This window comes from Chiloscyllium plagiosum, unplaced genomic scaffold (assembly GCF_037043375.1).
Source record: "Chiloscyllium plagiosum isolate Xiang-an unplaced genomic scaffold, Cpla_swu_hap1 HiC_scaffold_17, whole genome shotgun sequence".
Lineage (NCBI taxonomy): Eukaryota > Metazoa > Chordata > Chondrichthyes > Orectolobiformes > Hemiscylliidae > Chiloscyllium > Chiloscyllium plagiosum.
The window spans coordinates 68,010,952-68,034,033 of NW_028270155.1; the positions used below are offsets into that span (position 1 = coordinate 68,010,952).

Sequence of the window (23,082 nt, forward strand, 5' to 3'; positions counted from 1 at the left end):
GATGAAGTCTGTTGCATTATGATATGGCACTGTCACACTACGTATGTGAAGTCTATAGCACCCTGCAACTGGAGGAAATCTAACAATGTTGGGACCCACTTACTTGAGCTGCAGGAATGACACCTTCATGGGTAATGAGGTAAAGTGCTGTGATCAGCACAAATTTCATCAATAACAGCCTTTGTGGGTTCAGGGTTATGAGATACCACACAAATTCCTAATGGATTCAAGGAAGCAGCCAGTTGAATAAAGATAGAGCGCAGATGACTACCAGTATAGGATGGCCACCCACCGCTTCAAGTGATAGATCTTGCTGTAGCAGTTGGGTATAGGGACTCTGCATCAGTATCCTGGGACATTCTTAGTCTGCAACAAAATTGTTTCATTTAGAGGAAATGGCATTGAAAATAACAAACACTACTCCCTCCATTTCCTGAGAGGACCTTCAACTGTGACTTCTTCATGTCTAGGCTTTTTGGCAGCTGGTGAACATTGCTGCTGGTCTTGGGCTTGCAGGTGCATTTGATCTCCCTTAATTTCTCATCATCTTCATAGCATTGTGGCCACAGAAACGACAACCTCTACTATGGTTAGATCCATTGGTCATGGTTCCAATGAATGTGTATATGGAATATCAGAAACAGAACAGGTTCTTAGTATGTAAGCAGTCAGCATTTGCATCGCATGCAGATGATATGGTGCAACATATTAGACTCTGATAAAGAGGGTAATGGCATGTCTTTAAATGGACATTTGATATAAAGGAACCTTTGTCAGACGTATGCAGTATAAGCATTGTCATATAAATACAGCACAAGTATGTAAGACCTATATGATTACTGATACCTTGTAAACCCATCCTCACACCCTCACCCCACCATGCCACCCAGGAAAGATAAGATTACATTTAAAACTTTGGTGAATATTTATAGTTCAAAGTGAGAGGAAATTAGCTCCATGACCTTGCGTAGCCAATGGGTCTTGGATTGTCTTTGAGGATCGTGACCCACCAGTGAGACTTTTAAGGCTACATGTCATTACTTCTGCCTCACTGAGATGACTATGGTCGATCTGTAATGATCAGTGACATGGTCAAGATTGCTTGTGGCCAGAATTTGTATCCCACATAATTGGATGCTGCATGAATTTCTCATGCAGAGTACTATGATTATCAATGTCTTCAATCTGCACTGTATAAGTGTTTGTTCAATGTAATCTCCCCTTCAAGGCGCTCAGATCACTCACAAGAGAAGTATGCAGAAAAAAAACCCCTTTACTTTGTCCATTCCATGTGTGGTCACAGCCACTTTCCATTTCCTTTGTGTCTTCACAATATGGCAGGTCACACTTGGCACAGTGAGTCACTAGTTTAGGCTTAAATCAAGGGCTCATAGAATGAATCCCGACAGTGTGGAAACAGGCCATTTGGCCAACAAGCCCACACTGATCCTCCGAAGAGTTAACCCCCCCAGACCCACTCCCCTACCATTTTACTCTCCATTTCCCCCGACTAAGGCATCTAACTTACACATCCATGAACACTACGGACAATTTAGCATGGCCAATTCATCTAGCTTGCACATCACTGGACCGTGGGAGGAAACCGGAACATCCAGAGGAAACTCACACAGACACAGGCAGAAGGTGCAAACTCATACAGACAGTCACCCAAGGCTGGAATCGAACCTGGTACCCTGGTGCTGTGAGGCAGCAGTGCTAACCACTGAGGTGCCCTTTGTGATCCCCTCAGATCCTCCAAATTCCATTCTTCCTTTCACTCCCTGTTCAGCCCATCAGTACTGAGCTTCTACACACTTACACCCACCCTCCATCTCTCAACATCACATTGCAGCATTGCCATGCTAATCATAGTACTGCACTGTCCTCCTTTCTCAGATGGTTGTGACCATCAATGACCACCCAGATCCCAGTAGTAACCCATATGCTCCAAAGCGCTATTGACTTCCACCCTAATATGTTGAATTGCCCCTGTTTCACAATCATTGCCGCCCTGCATCTTAGCATGCTACCTCCAATCCTCAGAACTGATTTTCCTATGGCCCAGCCCCTCACTGAGATGTATAGTTCCTCAATTGACTTATGCAAATCACTGGACTAGTCGCATTCAACCTGCAGGACTGACCATGGCCCACTCTCAAGACTGAACAGATGTAGAACCCTTAACCTTCACCACTTTAAGTGGCCAACTCACCACATCCAAGCATTAGAACAATATGGGATATTGATATTGGATTTAATCATCCTATACCCTCTGACTGAATGCTGTCTTACTTGACCTGGTTCAGGACTACTGCCCTGAGATTTTGAGATATAGCCATTTGAGTGAAGCAATGCAGTATGGTTTCCATGTAAACATCATGAACTTAGTGTAACTGCAAACAATGATGCAGCATGATTCTGTACAGCAACATATCCATCACGTTGACTGGTCACTGTTGACAAACACAACAAGCTTCCTGGATTTGTGTCTGCTCTAAACTGCAAGACAGGACAGAAGTACAGTGAGCCTTTAAGGCATGACAAGACAGAGATGGTGTAAGCATCCAAGTGGATGAAAAGTGAGTGAGGGTGGGCAAGAAGTCCTGAAATGCACTCTGGTCCAGTCCAAGATGGATGTTTTGTTCTTGAGCACGAATTTCCTGGCAGTGGCCTTATAATGAAAGGTACACTTGTAAGTGAGTTGGGGATGTGCAACAATAATGCAGTAAGGCCGGTGTGTCTCCAATGCCAATGTCCATTGACGGGAGTTACGGGGGGCAGGTGTTGTGTACAGATCTGACTTCCATGTTGGGAACTGTTGCTGTCTACTTGCTATGTATTTCTGGGAACAGTCGGAAAAGATATATCAGTGTGGCGACATTAGCTACAAAATGGTATGCAAATGCATGAAAATATGCCTTTCACATCTCACTAGTGAAATTTTCAACATGTCATGCAAATCATAGTTGCAGAATTAGAATTCAAGGTTGAGAATCTAATTTTTTCTGATCTTGTCATGATTTCTCAACTGTCAATGTCTACATCGTTAAGGGGCTGGGAAGATTACACCCTATGTGTCCATAGGGAGACAGTCACAACACTCCATGATATTTGGGCTGGCTTGGTGGTCACATTGTGCAGGTGACATTGAAGGTTAGTAGCACTGTTTTTCATTTCAAGATCCATCCAAGCATCACTAGGAGACAATAATGGGATATTGCAGCCAACAGCCCATCACAGCATGTGTTCAGTCTTGCTCCCAAGTTCATTTAATTTTGCAAATACAACATAGTCAAGCAGTTAGAACTAGAATCTTTGGAAGCATTATAAGATTGCATACCATGTGGCAATTAAAATGTTTTCAGGATAGCCTGGGGTATTAGTTAATAGAAAAGGCTACAATTCCACCATGTACTTCTTGTATGTGACCATAAATAAAGGACAATTTGTGCGTGGATGATATGGACTGGGACAATTGAATTTCTTCTCCAATTTTTTCCGTCCATCATAACACCTATATATTTTAGTCTGCATGTATGCGTGTATAGGGGATTTTAGAAGGATGGATGAAAGTTTTAACTAGTTGAGCTATGTGTCAACATTCAAGGTTGTTTACCTGCGTTAGAATTTACTTATTTGCAATACATAGTTTTTGATAAGTACTGAAACCTATTTCCTGTTAGCCTGGGTCTTTCCAACAGATAAACTGGGAACTTTGTGTGCTTTGGTAAAAATTTTTAACTTTGGTAACAACTTTGAGGATAGCAAGACTTGATTTTGGTTTGTTACCGCAATGAGGCATTCCGTAAATGGGCAATCTTGTCATGCTGCTCACATTTGTAATTGGAGGATGCCCATTCAGAGGACAGGAAATGTGATTTAAATGCAGCAAGCAACTTTCAAAGGTTGAAACCTTTACTCAAGAACTGATGTCAAAACTGGTGCTAAGAAATGTCTTTTACTACAGCTCCCTGTTCAGCTTCTCGATACAGTATTATGCTGCTGTTGCAGGAGTAGGTGATCAATATTCTCTACAGATGTGTGTGTGTGTGGATCTGGCTTCATTGGAGCAAAAGTAGGGCATGTGAACGGCAGGAGTCTGGCCTCATTGGACTCTATGACATAGGAAGAAACTAAATAACCTAATCACAGATTAACAACTTTCTTACAATTTGCACAACAGATATAACTTTCTTTCAAAACATTCTTACAATTTACCCAGGCTTCTATCACAAGGCCATATTCACAGAACTGACAAAACTTTGTAGTCATGATTTCTACCCCTTTCCTCCAATAACAGCAACTCCCATTATGTACTTCTTTTTGTTTCCACTAGTACATTTGGTAAATGTTATCTTCCTCAGATTTATGAAGCCCATTTTTCCATACCAGGTACATCTCTTTCTCCTACCATGAAATCTATGCTAAGGTGCATAGAGCTGCACATGCATTCAATTGAAAATTGCACCCACTCTATATGCAGGACAAGCTGCCTCAGAAGGAACTCTTCAAATCTGGAAGCAGGCGACCATTAATAGATGCGGTCACGCTGCTGATGATGGATGCAATAAATGTCATGAATAAAAGGACAACTTTCCCACAGGATACTTGATCTCTTTCTTTTGTTGTGAAAAAAAGTTCTGGGATTTGAAAGAACTAAAACCAACATGGTCATTCTGAAAGATGAAAGACTTAACAAACAATCCAGGTCTTTTTCAATATATAATTTCAGTTACATCACACTGTAAACTTTTGCTATAAGTTCTATGTTTTACAATCTTATACTCCACAACCACCTGATGAAGGAGCAGCCCTCTGAAAGCTAGTGCTTCCAAATAAACCTGTTGGACTATTGTCTGGTGTTGTGTGATTTTTAACTTTGTACACCTCAGTCCAACACTGGCATCTCCAAACCACATCTCTCTTTCACTCCCTTCCATGTGTGAAGAAGTAAAAGAAAATCCCTAGCAGATTCATCCTGGTGCCAAAGAAAAATCATACAGCATCCCTCAATAACCACTGCCCGGTGGCTCTGACCTCCATAATTATGAAGTGTTTTGAGAAGTTCATCATGGCTCAAATCAATTCCAACCTACCAAATTGCCTTGACCCCTTACAATTCGTCTATTGGTGCAACAGGTCCACAGCAGACACCATCTCCCTGGCCTTACACTTATCCCTGGAACATCTGGATAACAAGAGTACCTATGTCAGGGTCCAACCTATTGACTACAGTTCCATCTTTAACACCGTAATTCCGAACAAACTTACCTCTAAACTCCAAGACCTAGGTCTCAGCTCCCCCCCTCTGTAACTGGACCCTGTACTTTCTGACCCATTGCCCGCAATCAGTAAGAATAGGCGACAATACCTCCGTCAGGATAATCTTCAACATCAGTGCTCGCAAGGTTGCATACTCAGCCTCCTATTATATTCCTTAGACAACTTGTAGTCAAATTCCAAACCAACTCCATTTCCGAATTTGCTTGTAACATCACTGTCACAGGGCAGATCGCAAACAACGACGAGACAAAATACAGGAAAGAGATTGAGTGCTGAGCGGCATGGTGTAAAGATAACAAACTCTCTATCAACATCAACAAAATGAAGGAGCTGGTCATTAACTTCAGGAAGTGAAATGGAGGGCACACTCCTGTCTGCATCAATGGAGCTGAGGTGGAGATGGTCAAGACTGTCAAGTTCTTGGAAGTGAGATCACCAACAATCTGTCCGATCCATCCATGTTGACGCAATGATCAAGAAAGCACAACAACAGCTCTACTTCCACAGAAAGCTGAAGAAATTCAGTATATCCATAACGATTCTTACCAATTTTTACAGATGCACCATAGAAAGTATTCTATTTGGATGCATCCCAGTGTGGTTTGGCAACAGGCGTTCCCAAGACAGCAAGAAATTATAGCAAGTTCAGAACACAGCCCAGTCCATCAGGCAAACCAGCCTTCCAACCACTGACTCCACCTATGCTTGCTGCTGCCTCAGGAAAACAACCAACAAATCAAGTCCCTCCCACTCTGGTTACAGTCACTTCCACCCCTTTCGTCAGGGAGAAGGTATAAAAGTTTGTGTACACGTACGAATAGATTCAACAACAGCTTCTTCACTACCGTTGTTACACTTTTGAGTAGAGCTCTCAAATTTTAAATTTAATGTTGATCTCGCTCTCTGTATACCTTCTTTGCAGCCGTAACATTGCATTCTTCACTCTTTTGTATTATCCTGTGCACTTTGAATGGTATGATCTGTCTGTACTGCAAAAGAAACTTTTCACTGTATCTAGTACATGTGACAATAATAAATCAAATCAAACTAAATGAGATGGTGCCAGAATTGTGCTTCTGACTTTTATTTTCCCTTCCCCACTCACAGTATTTGTGTTTTGTCTTTTTGTGTGTATCCACTTGTACATGTAAGAAAAGGGACAGAGTTTAAGTTATGGGAATGTAAGTGAGCATGTGTGTTTTTTTGGTATTGATTAAAAACTATATATTGCAATAAATAGTTCTTTACTTTTTAATGGTGTGCATATTCTTTTAACTTGAACTATACTTATGTAGAATTGGCAATTCAGTAGTTTAATCAAATTTTCACATTTGTGACAGTTCAAGAAACAGTTGTGCTTGATTTACAATTAGTTGTGGCAATGTTTGGGGACTTGTCTGAGCTCTTGTAACAAAGAAAATGTAGGATGGTTGTGGAGTTAGTAAAGTGGTAAAGAATAAAGTTGTAAACCCCAGGTTTTAAACTAAAAAATAAGGCATTAGAAGTTGATAACACCTTCCTGCTGCTGAGAGAAGTGTCCGTCATGAACTTACACGAGATTCTAAAAACCAGGTCATGGAGTCCTGCAGCACAGAGACAGGCCCTTTGGCCAAAACTGGTCCATGCCGACCAAAATATCCATCAATGCTAGCCTCATTTCCTTGCACTTGGTTCATGGCCTTCTAAACCTTTCCTGTTCATGTATTTGTCCAAATGTCTTTTAAATGTTGTTAATGTACCTGCCTCAACCACATGCACTCATTCCACATATGTACCACCCTCTGTGTAAAAACTTCCCCCTCAGATTCCTTTTTATTCTTTCCCATCTAACTTTAAACTGATGCCCTCTCGTCCATGATTCCCCAACCCTGGGAAAAAGACTGAGTGCATTCACCCTATCCATGCCTCTCATGATCTTATAAATTTCTATAAGATTCCCCTGCCCCCCACCCCACCAAGTCTTCTACGCTCTAAAGAAAAAAGTCCTAGTTTGTCCAACCTCTTCTTGTAACTCAGACCGCTGAGTCCTGGCAACATCCCTGTAAATTTCTTCTGCACTCTTTCCAGTTTAATATCCTTCCTATAGCAAGGTGACCAAAACTGAACACAATACTCCAAGTGCAGCCTCACCAACGTCCTGTACAACATAACTTCCCAACTTCTATACTAAATGCCCTGACTGTTGAATGCCAATGTGCCAAGAGCCTTCTTCACTGCTCTGTCTACCTGTGACGCCACGTTTAGAAAATTGTACACCTGAAATCCAAGGTCCCTCTGTTCCACTACACTCCTATTCACCATGAAACTCCTGCCTCGATTTGACTTTCCAAAATGCAAGACCTTACACTTATCTATACTAAACTCCATTTGCCATTTCTCAACCCACTTCCCCAGCTGATCAAGGTCCTACTGTAATTTCTGATAACTTTCCTCACTGTCCATAATATCTCCTATTTTAGTATCATCAACGAATTTACTAATCATGCCTTGTACATTCTCATCCAAATCATTAATATAGCTAACAAACAGTAATGGGCCCAGCACCAACCCGAGGCACCCACTAGTCCGACAAGCATCCTTCCACCATTACTCTCTGCCTCCTACCATCAATCCAATTGTGTATCCAATTTCCCAGCTGCCCCTGGATTCCATGCAATCTAACTTTCCAGAGCAGCCTACCACGTGGAACCTTGTCAAAGGCCTGACTGATATCCATACAGACTATGTCTACCGCCCTGCCCTCGTCAACACTCTAACGAATTTGTGGGGCATGATCTCTCAAGCAGAAAGCCATTCTGGCTATTCTTAATAAAACCATGTCTTTTCAAATGCACATACAACTTACTTCTCAGAATCCTCTTAAGTAACTTAACTATTATAGACGTTAGGCTTACTGGACTATAGCTCCCAGGCTTTTCTTTGCAGCTCTTCTTAAATAAAGGTACAACATTCACTAATCTCCAGTCTTCCGGGACCTCACCAGTGGGTAACCATGATACAAAAATATCAGACAGGGCCACCGCAATTTCTTCTCTAGCCTCTTGCAGCATTCTTGGATATATATGGTCATGACCAGGAGATTTATCCACTTTCATCCATTTCAATATATCCAACACCTCCTCTACTGTGATGTGGACTTTCCCCAAGTTCGCAAGTCTTCACGTCTTTCTCCATGGCAAACACAGAGGAGAAATATTCACTGAGGATCTCACCAATCTTCTGCTGTTCTACATCACTTTGGTTCTTGAGAGGTCCTATTGTCTCTCTAGTTATTCTTTCTCCTGTAATATACTTAAATAACCTCTTTGGATTCACTCTAATCTTCTCAGCCAGGGCTATCTCATGCTCCCTTTTCAGCCTACTGATTTCCTTCTTCAGTAAACTCCTGTATCCCCTATATTTCTCCAGGGATTCCCTTGATCCCAGCTGCCTGTACCTAAACCATACTTCCTTCTTTTTTCTGGTCCAAGCCTCAAAATCTCTTGTTACCCAGGGTTTCCTATTTCTGCCAATCTTGCCTTTCACCCTTGGAGGAACATATAGACCTTGAACTCTAGCTATCATACTTTTAAAGGCCTCTCACCTGCCAGAGATCCCTTTGCCAACAAACAAACCACTCAAGTCAACCCCTGCAAGTTCCTGTTTAATTCCATCAAAATTCACCTTTCCCCAATTTAGAACTTGAACCTGTGGACCAATTTTGTCCCTCTCCATAACTATTTTAAAATTAATACAACTATGGTCACTGGTCCCAAGTGCTCTCCCACTGTCACCTTACTCACCTGTCCTGCCCTATTTCCCAAGAGTAGGTTGGGTTTGGCCCCTTCCTGAGTAGGACCTTCTAGATACTGTTTGAGGAAACTTTCCTGAATGCATTTAACATATTCCACCCCATTTAAGCCCTTCACGTTCTGGTAGTCCCAGTCTATGTTAGGCAAATTAAACTTCCTTACCATGACAATCGTATTGCTCCTGCAAGTCTCTCAATCTCCCTGCATATTTGTTCCTCTAATTCCAGTTGACTATTTGGGAGTCTATAATGCAACCCCAATAACTTTACCATCTTCTTCTCATTTCTTAGCTCCACCCATAAAGCCTCACTGGATGATCCTTCAGTTATTTCATCTCTGATTACTGTAGTGATACTCACCTTAATCAAAAATGCAACTCCCCCTCCTTTCTTTCTACCACCTCTGTACCACCGAAATTACTTGTATCCTGGTACATTAAGTTGTGTCCCTCCTTTAGCCATGTTTCTGTATTGGCTATAATATCCCAGTCCCACATACCTAACCACACCCTAAGTTCATCAGCCTTACCTGTCAGCCCTGTTGCATTGAAATAGATGCAACTTAATCCAACAGGTTTTCCTTGCTCCGTCATGTTCCAGCCTGACCTGTCTCTTCACTTTACTATTTCTGATTACTGTATCTCTTTCCAGCCTTACACTTGCCTCCCTGCTGTTGAGGATCCCCACCCCCCCACCAATCTAGTTTAAAACATCTTTTGTAGCACTAGCAAATCTGGCTGCCAAGATATTGGTCCCCTTCCAGTTCAGATGTAACCCCTTCTTCTCGAACAAGTCACCTTTGCCCCAGAAAAGATCCCAATAATCTAAAAATCTGAATCTCTGTTCCCTGCACCGTTCTTAACCACACATTCATCTGCCATATTTTCATACCCTCAATAGCACATTGTACTGTAAGTAATCCAGAAATTACCACTGAGGTCCTGGTTTTAAAGTGTTTTCCTAGCTCTCTACGGTTACTCCACAGGACCTCATCCCTATTTTTACCTATATCATTTGTGCCAACATGCACAATGACTTCTAACTGTTCATCCTTCCCTTGAGAACATTCTGCAGCCGGTCTGAGACATCATGGACCTTGGCACCCAGGAAGCAGAACACTATCCTGGATTCCCGTTTGCAGTCACAGAATCTCCTGTCTGTCTGCCTAACTATCAAGTCTCCTGACACTAGTGTCCTGTTTACCTTTACCATTTCCTGTTGTGCCCCAGAGCCAGTAGTGCCACCGATCTGGCTACTGCTGCTTTCACCTGAGCGGTCATCCACAGTATCCAAAACGGTATACTTGTTTTCAAGGGAAGTGGTCACAGGGGTTTCCTGCACTCTCTGTCTACTGCCTTTGCCTTTCCTGGTGGTCACCAAGCTACCCTCTGCCTGCACCTTAGATGTAATTACCTCACTAAAACTCTTGTCTATGAAGCACTCAGCATCTCAGATGATCCTCAATGCATCCAGCTCCAGCTCCCTAACACAGAAAGGGTTCAGAAAAGATTTACAAGAATGTTGCCACGGTTGGAAGATCTGAGCTACAGGGAGAGGCTGAACAGGCTGGGGCTGTTTTCCCTGGAGCGGAGACTGAGGGGTGACCTTACAGAGGTTTACAAAATTATGAGGGGCATGAATAGGATAAATAGGCAAAGTCTTTTCCCTGGGGTCAGGGAGTCCAGAACTAGAGGGCATAGGTTTAGGGTGAGATGGGAAAGATATTAAAGAGACCTAAGGGGCAACTTTTTCACGCAGAGAGTGGTACGTGTATGGAATGAGCTGCCAGAGGAAGTGGTGGAGGCTGGTACAATTGCAACATTTAAGAGGTATTTGGATAGGTATATGAATAGGAAGAGGTTGGAGAGATATGGGCCGGGTGCTGGCAAGTGGGACTAGATTGGGTTGGGATATCTGGTCGGCATAGACGGGTTGGACCGAAAGGTCTGTTTCCATGCTGTACATCTCTATGACTATGACTCTATGACTCCTTCCATTCCTGGCAATATTCTGGTAAATCTTTTCTGAACCCTATCCAATTTAATAATATCCTTCCTATAGCAGGGTGACCAGAAGTGCACTCAGTGCTCCAAAGTGGCCTCACCATCATCTCCGCCTACATTGACACCGTCCTGTCCCCCTTAGTCCGACCCATTGTCTCCGCCTGCTCCTGCCCCACCGAACTCATCTCCACCTACCTTGACACCGTCCTGTCCCCCTTAGTCCCATCATCTCCCAGACCGTCCATAACCTCATCACCTCGGGGGATCTCCCATCCACCGCCTCCAACCTCATAGTCCCACAACCCCGCACCTCCCGCTTCTACCTCCTGCCCAAAATCCACAAACCTGACTGCCCCGGCTGACCCATTGTCTCCGCCTGCTCCTGCCCCACCGAACTCATCTCCGCCTACCTTGACACCGTCCTGTCCCCCTTAGTCCAAGAACTCCCCACCTACGTTCGGGACACCACCCACGCCCTCCACCTGCTCCATGATTTTCGCTTCCCCGGTCCCCAACGCCTTATTTTCACCATGGACATCCAGTCCCTGTACACCTCCATCCCCCATCACGAAGGACTCAAAGCCCTCCGCTTCTTCCTTTCCCGCCGTACCGACCAGTACCCTTCCACTGACACCCTCCTTCGACTGACTGAACTGGTCCTCACCCTGAACAACTTCTCTTTCCAATCCTCCCACTTTCTCCAAACGAAAGGAGTAGCCATGGGCACCCGCATGGGCCCCAGCTATTCCTGCCTCTTCGTAGGATATGTGGAACAATCCATCTTCCGCAACTACACTGGCCCCACCCCCCACCTTTTCCTCCACTACATCGATGACTGTATCGGCGCCGCCTCGTGCTCCCACGAGGAGGTGGAACAGTTCATCCACTTCACCAACACCTTCCACCCCGACCTCAAATTCACCTGGACAGTCTCAGATTCCTCCCTCCCCTTCCTCGACCTTTCTATTTCCATCTCAGGCAACCGGATCAACACGGACATCTACTACAAACCGACCGACTCCCACAGCTACCTGGACTACACCTCCTCCCATCCTGCCCCCTGCAAAAACGCCATCCCATTCTCCCAATTCCTTCGACTCCGCCGCATCTGCTCCCAGGAGGACCAGTTCCAAAAACGCACATCCCAGATGGCCTCCTTCTTCAAGGACCGCAATTTCCCCCCCGACGTGATCGACGATGCCCTCCACCGCATCTCTTCCACTTCCCGATCCTCCGCCCTTGAACCCCGCCCCTCCAACCGCCACCAGGACAGAACCCCACTGGTCCTCACCTACCACCTCACTAACCTCCATGTACAGCGCATCATCCGCCCTCATTTCCGCCACCTCCAAACGGACCCCACCACCAAGGATATATTTCCCTCCCCTCCCCTATCAGCATTCCGTAAAGACCACTCCCTCCGTGACTCCCTCGTCAGATCCACACCCCCCACCAACCCAACCTCCACTCCCGGCACCTTCCCCTGCAACCGCAGGAGGTGCAAGACTTGCGCCCACACCTCCCCTCTCACCTCCCTCCAAGGCCCCAAAGGAAACTTCCATATCCGCCACAGATTCACCTGTACCTCCACACATATCATCTATTGCATCCTCTGTACCTGATGTGGCCTCCTCTATATTGGGGAGACAGGCCGCCTACTTGCGGAGCGTTTCAGAGAACACCTCTGGGACACCCGGACCAACCAACCCAACCACCCTGTAGCTCAACATTTCAATTCCCCCTCCCACTCCACCAAGGATATGCAGGTCTTTGGACTCCTCCATCGTCAGACCACAGCGAAACGACGGTTGGAGGAAGAACGCCTCATCTTCCGGCTAGGAACCCTCCAACCACAAGGGATGAACTCGGATTTCACCAGTTTCCTCATTTCCCCTCCCCCCAGCCTGTCTCAGTCAAATCCATCAAATTCAGCACCGCCTCCCTAACCTGCAATCTTCTTCCCGACCTCTCCGCCCCCACCCCAATCTGTCCTATCACCCTCACCTTGACCTTTTTCCACCTATCACATTTCCGACGCCCCTCCCCCAAGTCCCTCCTCCCTATCTTTTATCTTAGCCTGCTGGACAAACTTTCCTCATTCCTGAAGGGCTAATGCCCGAAACGTCGATTCTCCTGTTCCCTAGATGCTGCCTGACCTGCTGTGCTTCTCCAGCAACACATTTCCATCACCAACATCCTGTACAACCTCAACATGACATCACAACTCTTTTACTCAAAAGTCTGAGCAAAAAAGGCAAGCGTGCTAAATACCTTCTTAACCATCCTGTCTCTGAGACAAATTTCAAAGCATTATGTACCTGAACCCCTGTGTCTCTCTATTCTACAACACCATCCAGACTCCGACCAGTATTTGTATAAGTCCTATCCTTATCTCTTTTACCAAAATGCAATACTTTGCACTTATCTAAATTAAACTTATTGCCACTCCTCAGCCGACAACAGTAAGAAAAGAGCATTAAAAATTAAAGGAAAATAAAAGGGAGATGGAACTAAAAAGGATGAAAATGGAAATGAGAGAAAAGGGAGTTGGAACGAAAGAGGATGAAAATGGAAATGAGAAAGCAGGAAGTAGAGATACAGAGAGCACGAGACAGAGAAAGAATTTATGGAAACCTCAGTAACCAAAGAAGGGGAAGTGAAGCCAAAGCTGATGGGAAAAAACCTATAATGAATTAGAACATAATGGAAAAATGATAAAAGATTATATAAACTTTGTACAAGGGATGAACAGATGCAAGCCTCTCATTTTGTTACCTTCTGATGAAGCACATTGTTTCAAATGATGTTTAATCTCCCTTAATGTTGGGAGGCATTTGTGTACTGTAGACTAAAAATGGGAAAGATATGGCTTTAAAACAAGGTAGCTAAGTAAGAAGGTATTTGCATTCATAAAAACAAGTCACTGGAAAACATTGTGAATTTTGTATATATAGTTGCTGTCTTGTTATATTAGTGAGGGTGAATTTCACACAAATCGGCACTAGCTGACGTAGGTTTCAGAGAGTTCAACATAATAACAAACTCCTGATCAGTTTCTGGGCAGGTATCTACAGACTTGTGCGCGGACAATACATCAGAAACATCTAGTTTGCAAAGAGAAAGCATCCATCTCTCTTTCTCTCCTTTCTGCATGTGGAGAAGTAAAAAAAAACCCTAGCAAATAGCTATTCACCCTCACCTCTTGTCTGTGAGCTGTTCTCTCTGCAAATCCCCTGTTGAAAGGAAAAGAAAAAAAACCTTCAGAGGTACTGAAAGGGCGATTCCTCAACTAGTGAATGACAGACTGAGAGTCAGTGTACCCACAACATTATGTCATCAGCAAGGAGTTGGAAGGAATCACAAAGAACCAAAAGAAAACAACTCATTGATGTCTATGACCTAGACTTGTGCCAGAACTATGCTTTTCTGATTTTTTTTCCCACTTGCCGCCAATAATATTTGTTCCCTGTCATCTCTTTGTGTCTGTTTGTATGTGTCTGAGAATTTTTAAATGGGTAGAAGTTTAAGTTATACAGTTATAAATTAGCATTTCTTTGGATTCATTACGACAAATTCATCTGCAAGAAATGGTTATTTACTTATAATGGAAAAAACTTGGCATGCATATTCTTTTGACCTGAATTAGACAGTTAGGTAGAATTAGGCAATTTGGTGGTTTAATTAAATTTCCACATTTATGATGTTTCCAGGAACAGTGGTCTTGATCTATGGTGCATTGAATTGTGACACTATGGAATTCACTTTCAATTTCTGTGAGGTCATAGTACATTATGGTAATTAATTCACCCACAGAGCATGTGCTCATCTCCAGGACTGTACAATGGGTTTCCTCAGTAACAACTAACAGCGACACTTCTGACAATGCTGTTAGAAACTCATTCTGCTGTCACTCTGGTTCTGGGTTTCATCTCTACTGCTGCCTTCTATAGTGACCATAAATGCATAAAAATTCTAATGCCACTACACTCTCCTCGAGTTTGCTTTACCACAGATCCTTAAGGTATAGTTGGACGAGTGGCAGTGGCACCAGAGTGAGTGACATACTTAGCCTCACAAACTCCTGAATCAATCTATGTTCTAGAACCAGAAAGCAATTGAGACACACTGTCCTGCTAGTATGCAAGCCTTGAAGAATCACTGAGAAGCCATCTTACATCCCCTCATTAAAGTACAGCAAAGTTCCACCTCCCTACCTGAAGCAACTGAAGTAGCACCTTATGAAAACATCTCAGTAACCACCTGGTCCTGTATAGGGGTGATTATTACTTAATTAATGTGTTAATTCACATTGTATATGAGTCATTTACAAATTTTGTGGTGTGCTGTTTATGTGGTATTTATTGATTCATTGAAACCCCATAATTGTATGGGAACACAATTCTAGAAATGACGGAAGTACCAGGACTACTGACTAGAAATAACTATTAGTGCAGAAGTACAGGCAGTAGTTTGGCAAAATGCTCCGTAATAACCTGCTACTTTAATTAAGCAGGATAAATGGGCCAGCTCTTAATAATCACATTGCATCTACCTGGTTTCATACTCTTTGTCTCCACTTCTTCCTTTGTAGGTGGCTTGATAGGTTGCATCATTTGTACTAAAAAGTTGGGAAGCATAGAACAGATGCCAACAATATTGGAGAATCGCTGGGGACATTACAACCTAGTATATTCAGACCTATCCAGGCAATGAAAGCACTGCTTCAGGATACCAATTGTTTGCTTGATCAGGACTTTGAACATATCTCATGTTCATAATTGTGCACAGATGTGTAGTGTATGGTGGGGAGCTTTTTTGTCAGCTCAGCCTCTTACCCTAACTAGGGCAACGAAAGTTGTAACTGATGATTGGTGAAGCATTAAGGAATCATTACAGTTATGTGAGTATAATTAGTGCAGACCTACGTAATGCATTGCATCACACTGCACAACATCTGCATGTTGAACAAGTTGAAGCCCTTCTGGTCACCATATACAGTGCTCCAAAACTGTGTGGTAGCTGATGGTCACTCACATTTGGTTACAGTTCTAGAAAAGCCTAGTGCCCTGCCTTTTTGCTCCATAAGGAAAAAGGTAATGTAATAAAGTAAACAAATTCTTTAATCATGTAACATATGCTGTTGATAAAAGGGAATTAGTGAATGTACTGTACTTAGATTTATACAAGCCATTTGATTAAGTGTCATATCAAAGGTTTTTGTGGAAAATAAAGGCTGATGGTTTACAGATAGCGTACTTGCATGGATGGAACATTTGGCTATATAACAGAAAGCAGGTAGCAGGTGTTAAATAGGTCTTTTTCAGGTTTACAAGATGTAATGAGTAGTGTAGCATAGGGACTGAAGTGGGACTTCAATGGTTTACAATTTATATGAATACCTTGACTGAAGGGACAGAAGAAATGATGGCTAAATTTGTTGGTGACACAAAGATAGTTAGGAAAGTAAGTTGTGAAAAGGACATAAGGGCACTGCTGAGGAATACAGATGTCAAAGATCTGGCAAATGGAGAATTTTGAGTGGTTTAAGTTTTTTGAAATATGGAAATATGTTGAATATAGAACCTGGAATTTTCCTCCTGATGCAACATTAAAGGAACTTGGGATTTTCTGGTCATTAATACCCAATTTTCAATCATGTTTGAATTGCTACTCTCTGCAACTCGCTGGCTAGGTTAAAGTAGAACTTGTGATACAATCTCATAGGCATTTCAGCCCTCATTCAGGCCAATAGGATTTTGTGCGAAAAAATGAATGCACCCAAATTACTACCCTATTAGATCAGAAATTAGCTGATCTTAGAGCATAAGAAAAGCCAGATTGAAAAATTTCCATTAATCATGCCATCCTTGCAGACTGGTGATAGCGGGGTAGGTCATGCAGATAGGACTGCAGAGTCAGATACTGTGGTGAAGGGAAATGAAAGAGGGGCGCTTAGAGATATACAGTGCTTTTGAATTAGGGATATCCCCTTAGTCCCCAACCAAGTCAAAATTGTCTCTGGACAGCACGCCCTCACCCAACTTTTCCAGCAGTGGCTGAATGAAATCCTCAAGTGGACGAAGTGCCTTGACTAGCATCCAGGCAGGAATACTGCCCTTCCAGTCCCAGATTTAATTGAAAGGAAGTGCCCCAGCACGCTCCCAAACAAGACACCTGTCCTTTACTACTGGAGAAGTATTGAGTTCCTACTTTGGTTTCCTTCTCAAATCTCTCCTGAAAAGAAACTCAATAAATTTAGAAATATATCGTTATTCCTCAATTCCAATGTTCAACAGATATTGAGCCATCAATTCTTTCAAGGTGGCAGACAGACCCAAAATCAAATGCTTTCTCCAAATGGCTGAGAGAGTGAAGTGAAACTTGGGAATATTAAATACAGAACATAAAGAGTCAAAAATAAGAAGAAAATAAAATATTCCTAACCTGCACCCGTTGCACTCAGTGTGGTAAGAACACACAGTGGAAAAAATAGAACTGCTCCAAGATTGATCATCTGTGCAGCGTACCCTGATCTTTCACTCATTGAAAGCTGTAATATATAAATTAAACCTTTTTTAAGTTCACTACAATTATTAACCATTCCCAAACAGTTAATATAATTATTTTTGTCATAGGTAATTGAGGGTTAACTGGAAAAGAAAATACCTTAAATTTGAAAATTTATATATGGTGAGACAAAGCATTATATTTATCCCAATAGGAAAATCTTGTACCCACTACAATATTTTGGATTAGATGAATGTAATATTTGGGAGAATTTATAGACAATTATGTTAGTTCATAATCTTAGTTTGAAAAGCAATGCAATTATCAGCTGCCTGGAATTCAGAATTTTTGATTCTATGGTAAAATTTAAACATAAGGAGATACTTGACAAAACAAAACTGGAGGTGAGGTAATTCATAACAATGAAAGACTTGATTAATATTTTATTCTAATTTCTAAACTAGAGTACACACTCAAAAGTATATCAAAAACCATGTCAGTGGTCTTTACCAAGACGCAATGTACTACTTTAAGTTAAAATAGGAAGAAGATATGTTATGGTTTTCATATATATTTCTGCTTGTTTTTGAGTATACAAACTGAAACACTTTTGGGGGCAGAAATCACAAAGAGAACTTCCCTTTCATATATTTGGATGGGATGATATTGGAAATGTCAAGTACGCTTACAAAGTACATCCCAAGAATCAAGAAAACATCAGTTTATTCTAATGGATATTATTAATTATTTATTTCTGTTATTATTTACAAATAAACCTAAGGTCTGTCTTTTACAAGTAAGGCCACTACAGGCAGTGAAGCAAATCAGGTCATTTTATGCCAATTATCTTAATGGAAAACCAAATACAGGACTTCTGCCAAGGAATTGTAGCCAAGCAAACACAATGCCAATTGATAAAAACTGAGGAAGAGATAAGTTAGGGCACCATAGACCTGAAAGCGTGATATTGGAAATTTAACACAACACAAGTATGAGTATTTAATCGCCCAGTAATCTGCACAATTTGCATCTCAATATTTGTCAAACAATACAAATTACATATACTGAAGCAAATGCTTGCATCTGAAAAAGTATCCAGAATTTGATAGGCTTAAGAAAGTGTTTTCAATTAGGATTGAATTCACAAAGCAGCACAATGAGGACTCTGTGCTTGGTTGATAAAGCTCAGTTGGGAGTGTGTTAGAATGAAAATCCTGTGTTTATAATGAGGTTTGTTGTGGTGCAGTGGCAGTATTCCAACCTCTGAGCGAGAAGGCCCAAGTTTAAGGCCTACCTGCTCCAGGGGTTTGTCATAACATCCCTGGCTAAGTTGATTAAAAATACCTGAAGCAACATAATACAATGATGACTTCAGACAAGTCAGTAATGTCAATGCACGTACAGAACCAATCTACTGTTGGCTAGCTGTGATGATGCCTTTTCAGCTTTATTATCAAAATTTTATATCAAAATATAGACACTAAAATTCAACAAGGTTCTCCTGTAACTCCAGAAGACTGTAAGAACCCAAACAAAACTTCAGATCCATTTAATTTATTCTGCATAGAAACTAGATTTTCTGTAGTATTGTTTGATGGAAGTTTTGCTAGAGAGCAGCTGCAACATACTTGATATTAAGCGATGTAGACTAGGAAATTTACGTTTCATTCCATTAACATGGGCCCTTTGAGTTAACTTCTCTAAGCAAGTAGGTGAATGCAATATTAAACTTTGGCCACAGGTTTCTTTGAGCAAAGACGGTGAAAATCACAGGGGGGGCACCACTTAAGATTACAGTTGAATGATCTATACCAGTGATGTGTGACTGTCAGATAGAGATTAAGATTAGTTATGGAAAGGAACATTGAAACAGAAAAGATAAAAGTACTAACTGGAAGAGATTCAATTACCTGGTCAAAATGGAATGCAGCTTGGATTGCTAATGGAGTCTAGGTTGGAATTGTCAGCTGTGTGACCACACATTTTGAATTCTTGTTGGATATGGGAGTGGTTCCAGAGAGGTAAAGGATTATAAATGCATGCTTCTTCAAGAAACAGGACAGGGATAATCCTGGTAAATACTGCCAAATCAGTCTAACATCATCAGTCTGAAATCTACTAAAGATCACTGACAAGGTCAAAATTAACACTCACAGAGAAACATGGTTGAAGAAGGGAAAACCAGAAAGGATTTACTGAAAGGCAAATTATGTCTAACAATCCCAAGTTGAGTACTAGATCAAGAAAGAATCAATGAAGGTAGTGCATGTATGATAATAAATTAATTTTCAAAAGGCAATTGACAAAGCACCACTTAACAGGTTTATTGGGAAAATATAAGCATGGGATTTTAAAGGGGTGGTGGTTTTCTGGTTAGATAATTGGCTATGTAGTTTCCCTAGAGTTGGTTTGCTTTTCTCATTATATAGAAATGACCTATGTTTGGGAATAGGGAGTATAATTTCAGAGTTTGTGAATGATATGAAGTCTGACAATATAGTAAATAATGTAGAAGGCAAATGTAAGAAGTGCAGATAAGCATCATTGATGCACGTCAAGGATAGGCAGTCTAATGCTTTCCCCCCTCCCCGCTCCCAGAAGAGCAATTGTGTTCCTTTGTTCTCATTGTCCAGCTCACCATCCTCCACATTCAAAAGATTGTTCTCCAGTATTGAGGCTACCTCCAACAGGATGACAACACTATTTGCATTTTTCCCAACCCTCTCTTGACAGCATTTTGCAGTACTGCTCACATCACAACGTCTCAGTCACTCCCAACACCTCTTTATTGCTCTCCATGGCATCTTCCCAAGCAATGTCAGAAGGTGAAGCATTGACCTACTTGCATTTCTTTCAATCTAGTCTACTATAGAATAATTGAGACAAAATGCAGATCAGGTGGCTGTTTGGGGAACACTGCCACCTTGTCCACAAGAATGACCCTTATCACCTGTTCTTTTGCAATTTCAATACCCCAGCCTGTTTTGATGCCAATATTTGTGCCTTAGTCTGTTGCAGTGTTCCAGTGAAGCCCAACACAAAGTGGAGGTAAAACATCTCATTTTCTGCTTAGGAATTCCACTGCCTTCAGGACAACATTAAAATCAATAACATCACACCATGAATTCTCTCCTCCATTTTAATATCTCCTTCCCTGACAGTGTCTTATTTTCACAGGTTCATCCTCAGTACAGCTTACCCATTTTCTATTAAATCCTACTACTAACACGTATGCTCAATCTATAATCTCTCTTATTTTACTATTAGCATTCCCTTGCCTTTAACCTGAGGAACCTACACCACATGTTTCACGTGTCCCTTCTTCACCCTTTTACTACAGAATAATAGCCATTTATTGTCAGTCTCTGTAGTGCAATTGATTGGTGTGTTCAGCTATTAACGAAAAGATTGGTGGTTTCATGCATTCCAGAGACGACAGTCCTATGGTCTCTAATCCATTGTCAGTCTTTGTCACAAAGATCTGGGTTGTCAATGGGTATAAGAAAGTATTAAGGGGTCTTGTAGTGCAGTTACAGTGTCCTAATCTCTGGATCAGAAGGTAATGGCTCAAGTCCCAACCTATTCCAGAGGTGTATGTCATAGCATATGTGAACAGATTGATTAAAATAACCAGTATAATTGATTTCCAGACCCCATCATTTCCAAAGAAGAGCCATCTTGATATTGAAGTGGTAACTCTGTTTCTCTCTCCACAAATGCTGCTTGACCTGCTGAGCTTTTCCAGTCCTATGATTTATTTAAGATCTCTAGCATTTACTTTGCTTTAGTACTATAAATAATATTATTTTGAAGAGAGACTTCAGGTATATATTGATAAATCTTTGGTGGTTGCAGGAATGTTGATAAGAGTATGTTAGGCCTCGGCTGGAGTACTGTATAGAATTAAGCCCATTTCGCGGCATCATAGTTTTGGAAAGACCGTCAAGGACTTGGAAATGATACAGAATTTTACAGGACAATACCAAGAAATGAACTGTTTTAAGTTATGTGGTGAGTTTACAGAAAGCGAAATTAAAACCTTTCAGCACAGGGCACGTTAGAGTAGGAGATAGTGCAGATGCTAGAGAAGTCCGAGTTGATAATGTGTGGGGCTGGAAAAAACACAGCAGGTCAGGCAGCATCTGAGGAGCAAGAGATTCAATGTTTCGGGCTTAATCCTTCATCAGGACTGAGGAGTGGTAAGGTAGCTGAGAAATAAATGGGGGGGTTGGGGCTGGTGAAAAGATAGTTGGGATGGCGATAGGTTGGCGAAAGTGGGAGGTGATTATGATGGGTCGGTGGAAAGTGTGAAGTGGATAGGTGGGAAGGAATATGAACAGGTAAATCAGGCCAAGAGGGCACAGCTGAGTCAGAGGATTGGATCTGGGATTGGATGTGGGGACGGGAAATTTGGAAACTGATGAACTTCGGCTCCTGAGGCAAAAGACATGGTGTTCCTCTTCCAGTTTTGCGGGTGGCCTTGTTTAGCTGGTGGAGGAGGCCCACAATAGACATGCCTTGGGGAGAGTGGGAGGGGAGCAGACCCGAATAGAGATATTCAAAATTATGAGAGGAATAGCAGTTTTGATAAAAAATAGAAGGGTGAAATTTTTTCCCATTAGTTCATGGGAAATGTTCATTGCTGGCTGGGTCATCATTTATTGCCCATCCCTAGTTGCCTTAAGAAAGTGGGGGTGAGCTGCCTTCTTGAACTACTGCAGCCCATTTGCAGGGTAGACCTTCAATGCCATAAGTGAGGGAATTCCATGATTTTAACAAAATGACACTGAAAGAACGATGATATATTTCCAAGTTAGGACAGTAATTAGCTTGGAGGGAAACATGCAACTGGAGAGTTCCCATGGTGCCCTTGACAACCTAGATGGTAGTGGTTGTGAATCTGGAAGGTGCTATCTAAGCAGCTTTGGTGAATCTCTGCAGCACAATCCTTAGATGGGACACAGCGATGCTGCTGACCCCTTGGTGGAGGGTTGAATGTTTGTAGATGTGGTGCCAATCAAGCAGCTCTGTTTCTCCTGGACATATTCAAGCTTCTTGAGTCTCATTGAATGTTCACTAATCAAAGCAGGTGGGGAATATTGCATAACTCACTTGACTTGTGCCTTGTGGATGGCAGATTGGCCTTGGAGAATTAGAAAGTGAGTTACTCACTGGAGGATTTCTAGCCTCTGACCTGTTTTTGTGGCCACAATATTTCTATGACTAGTCCAGTTCAGTTTCTGGTGAATGGCAGCCCCCAGGACTTTGATAGCGGGTTTTCAGCAATGGCAAAAACAAAAATAATGGTCTCTTGTTGAAGAGGGTAATTTTGTAGCATTATTTGCACTTGTCAGACCAAAATTGACAGTGCTCAGGTCTTGCTGCATTTACATATGGACTGTTTTAATATCTGAGGAGTCATTAATGGTGTTGAAAATTCTGCAATCATCAGCAGGAACCTCCACTTCTGACCTTATGATGGAGGGAAGGCCATTGATG

The 23,082-nt window shown here is 42.1% G+C and overlaps 1 protein-coding gene across 3 annotated transcripts in view; it reads right to left on the minus strand.

Moving 5' to 3' along the window:
* LOC122558555 (diacylglycerol O-acyltransferase 1-like) overlaps positions 1 to 23,082 on the minus strand; it is a 177,894-nt gene that overhangs the window by 102,190 nt on the left and 52,622 nt on the right. For 2 of the 3 annotated variants that reach the window (XM_087996049.1, XM_087996051.1), the window contains exon 3: positions 17,521 to 17,626. The exons of the other annotated variant lie outside the window; for it this stretch is intronic. In XM_087996049.1, coding sequence (XP_087852175.1) covers positions 17,521 to 17,626 — 106 coding nt within the window. The remainder of the gene's footprint in view (positions 1 to 17,520; positions 17,627 to 23,082) is intronic. 3 annotated transcript variants of the gene reach the window in all.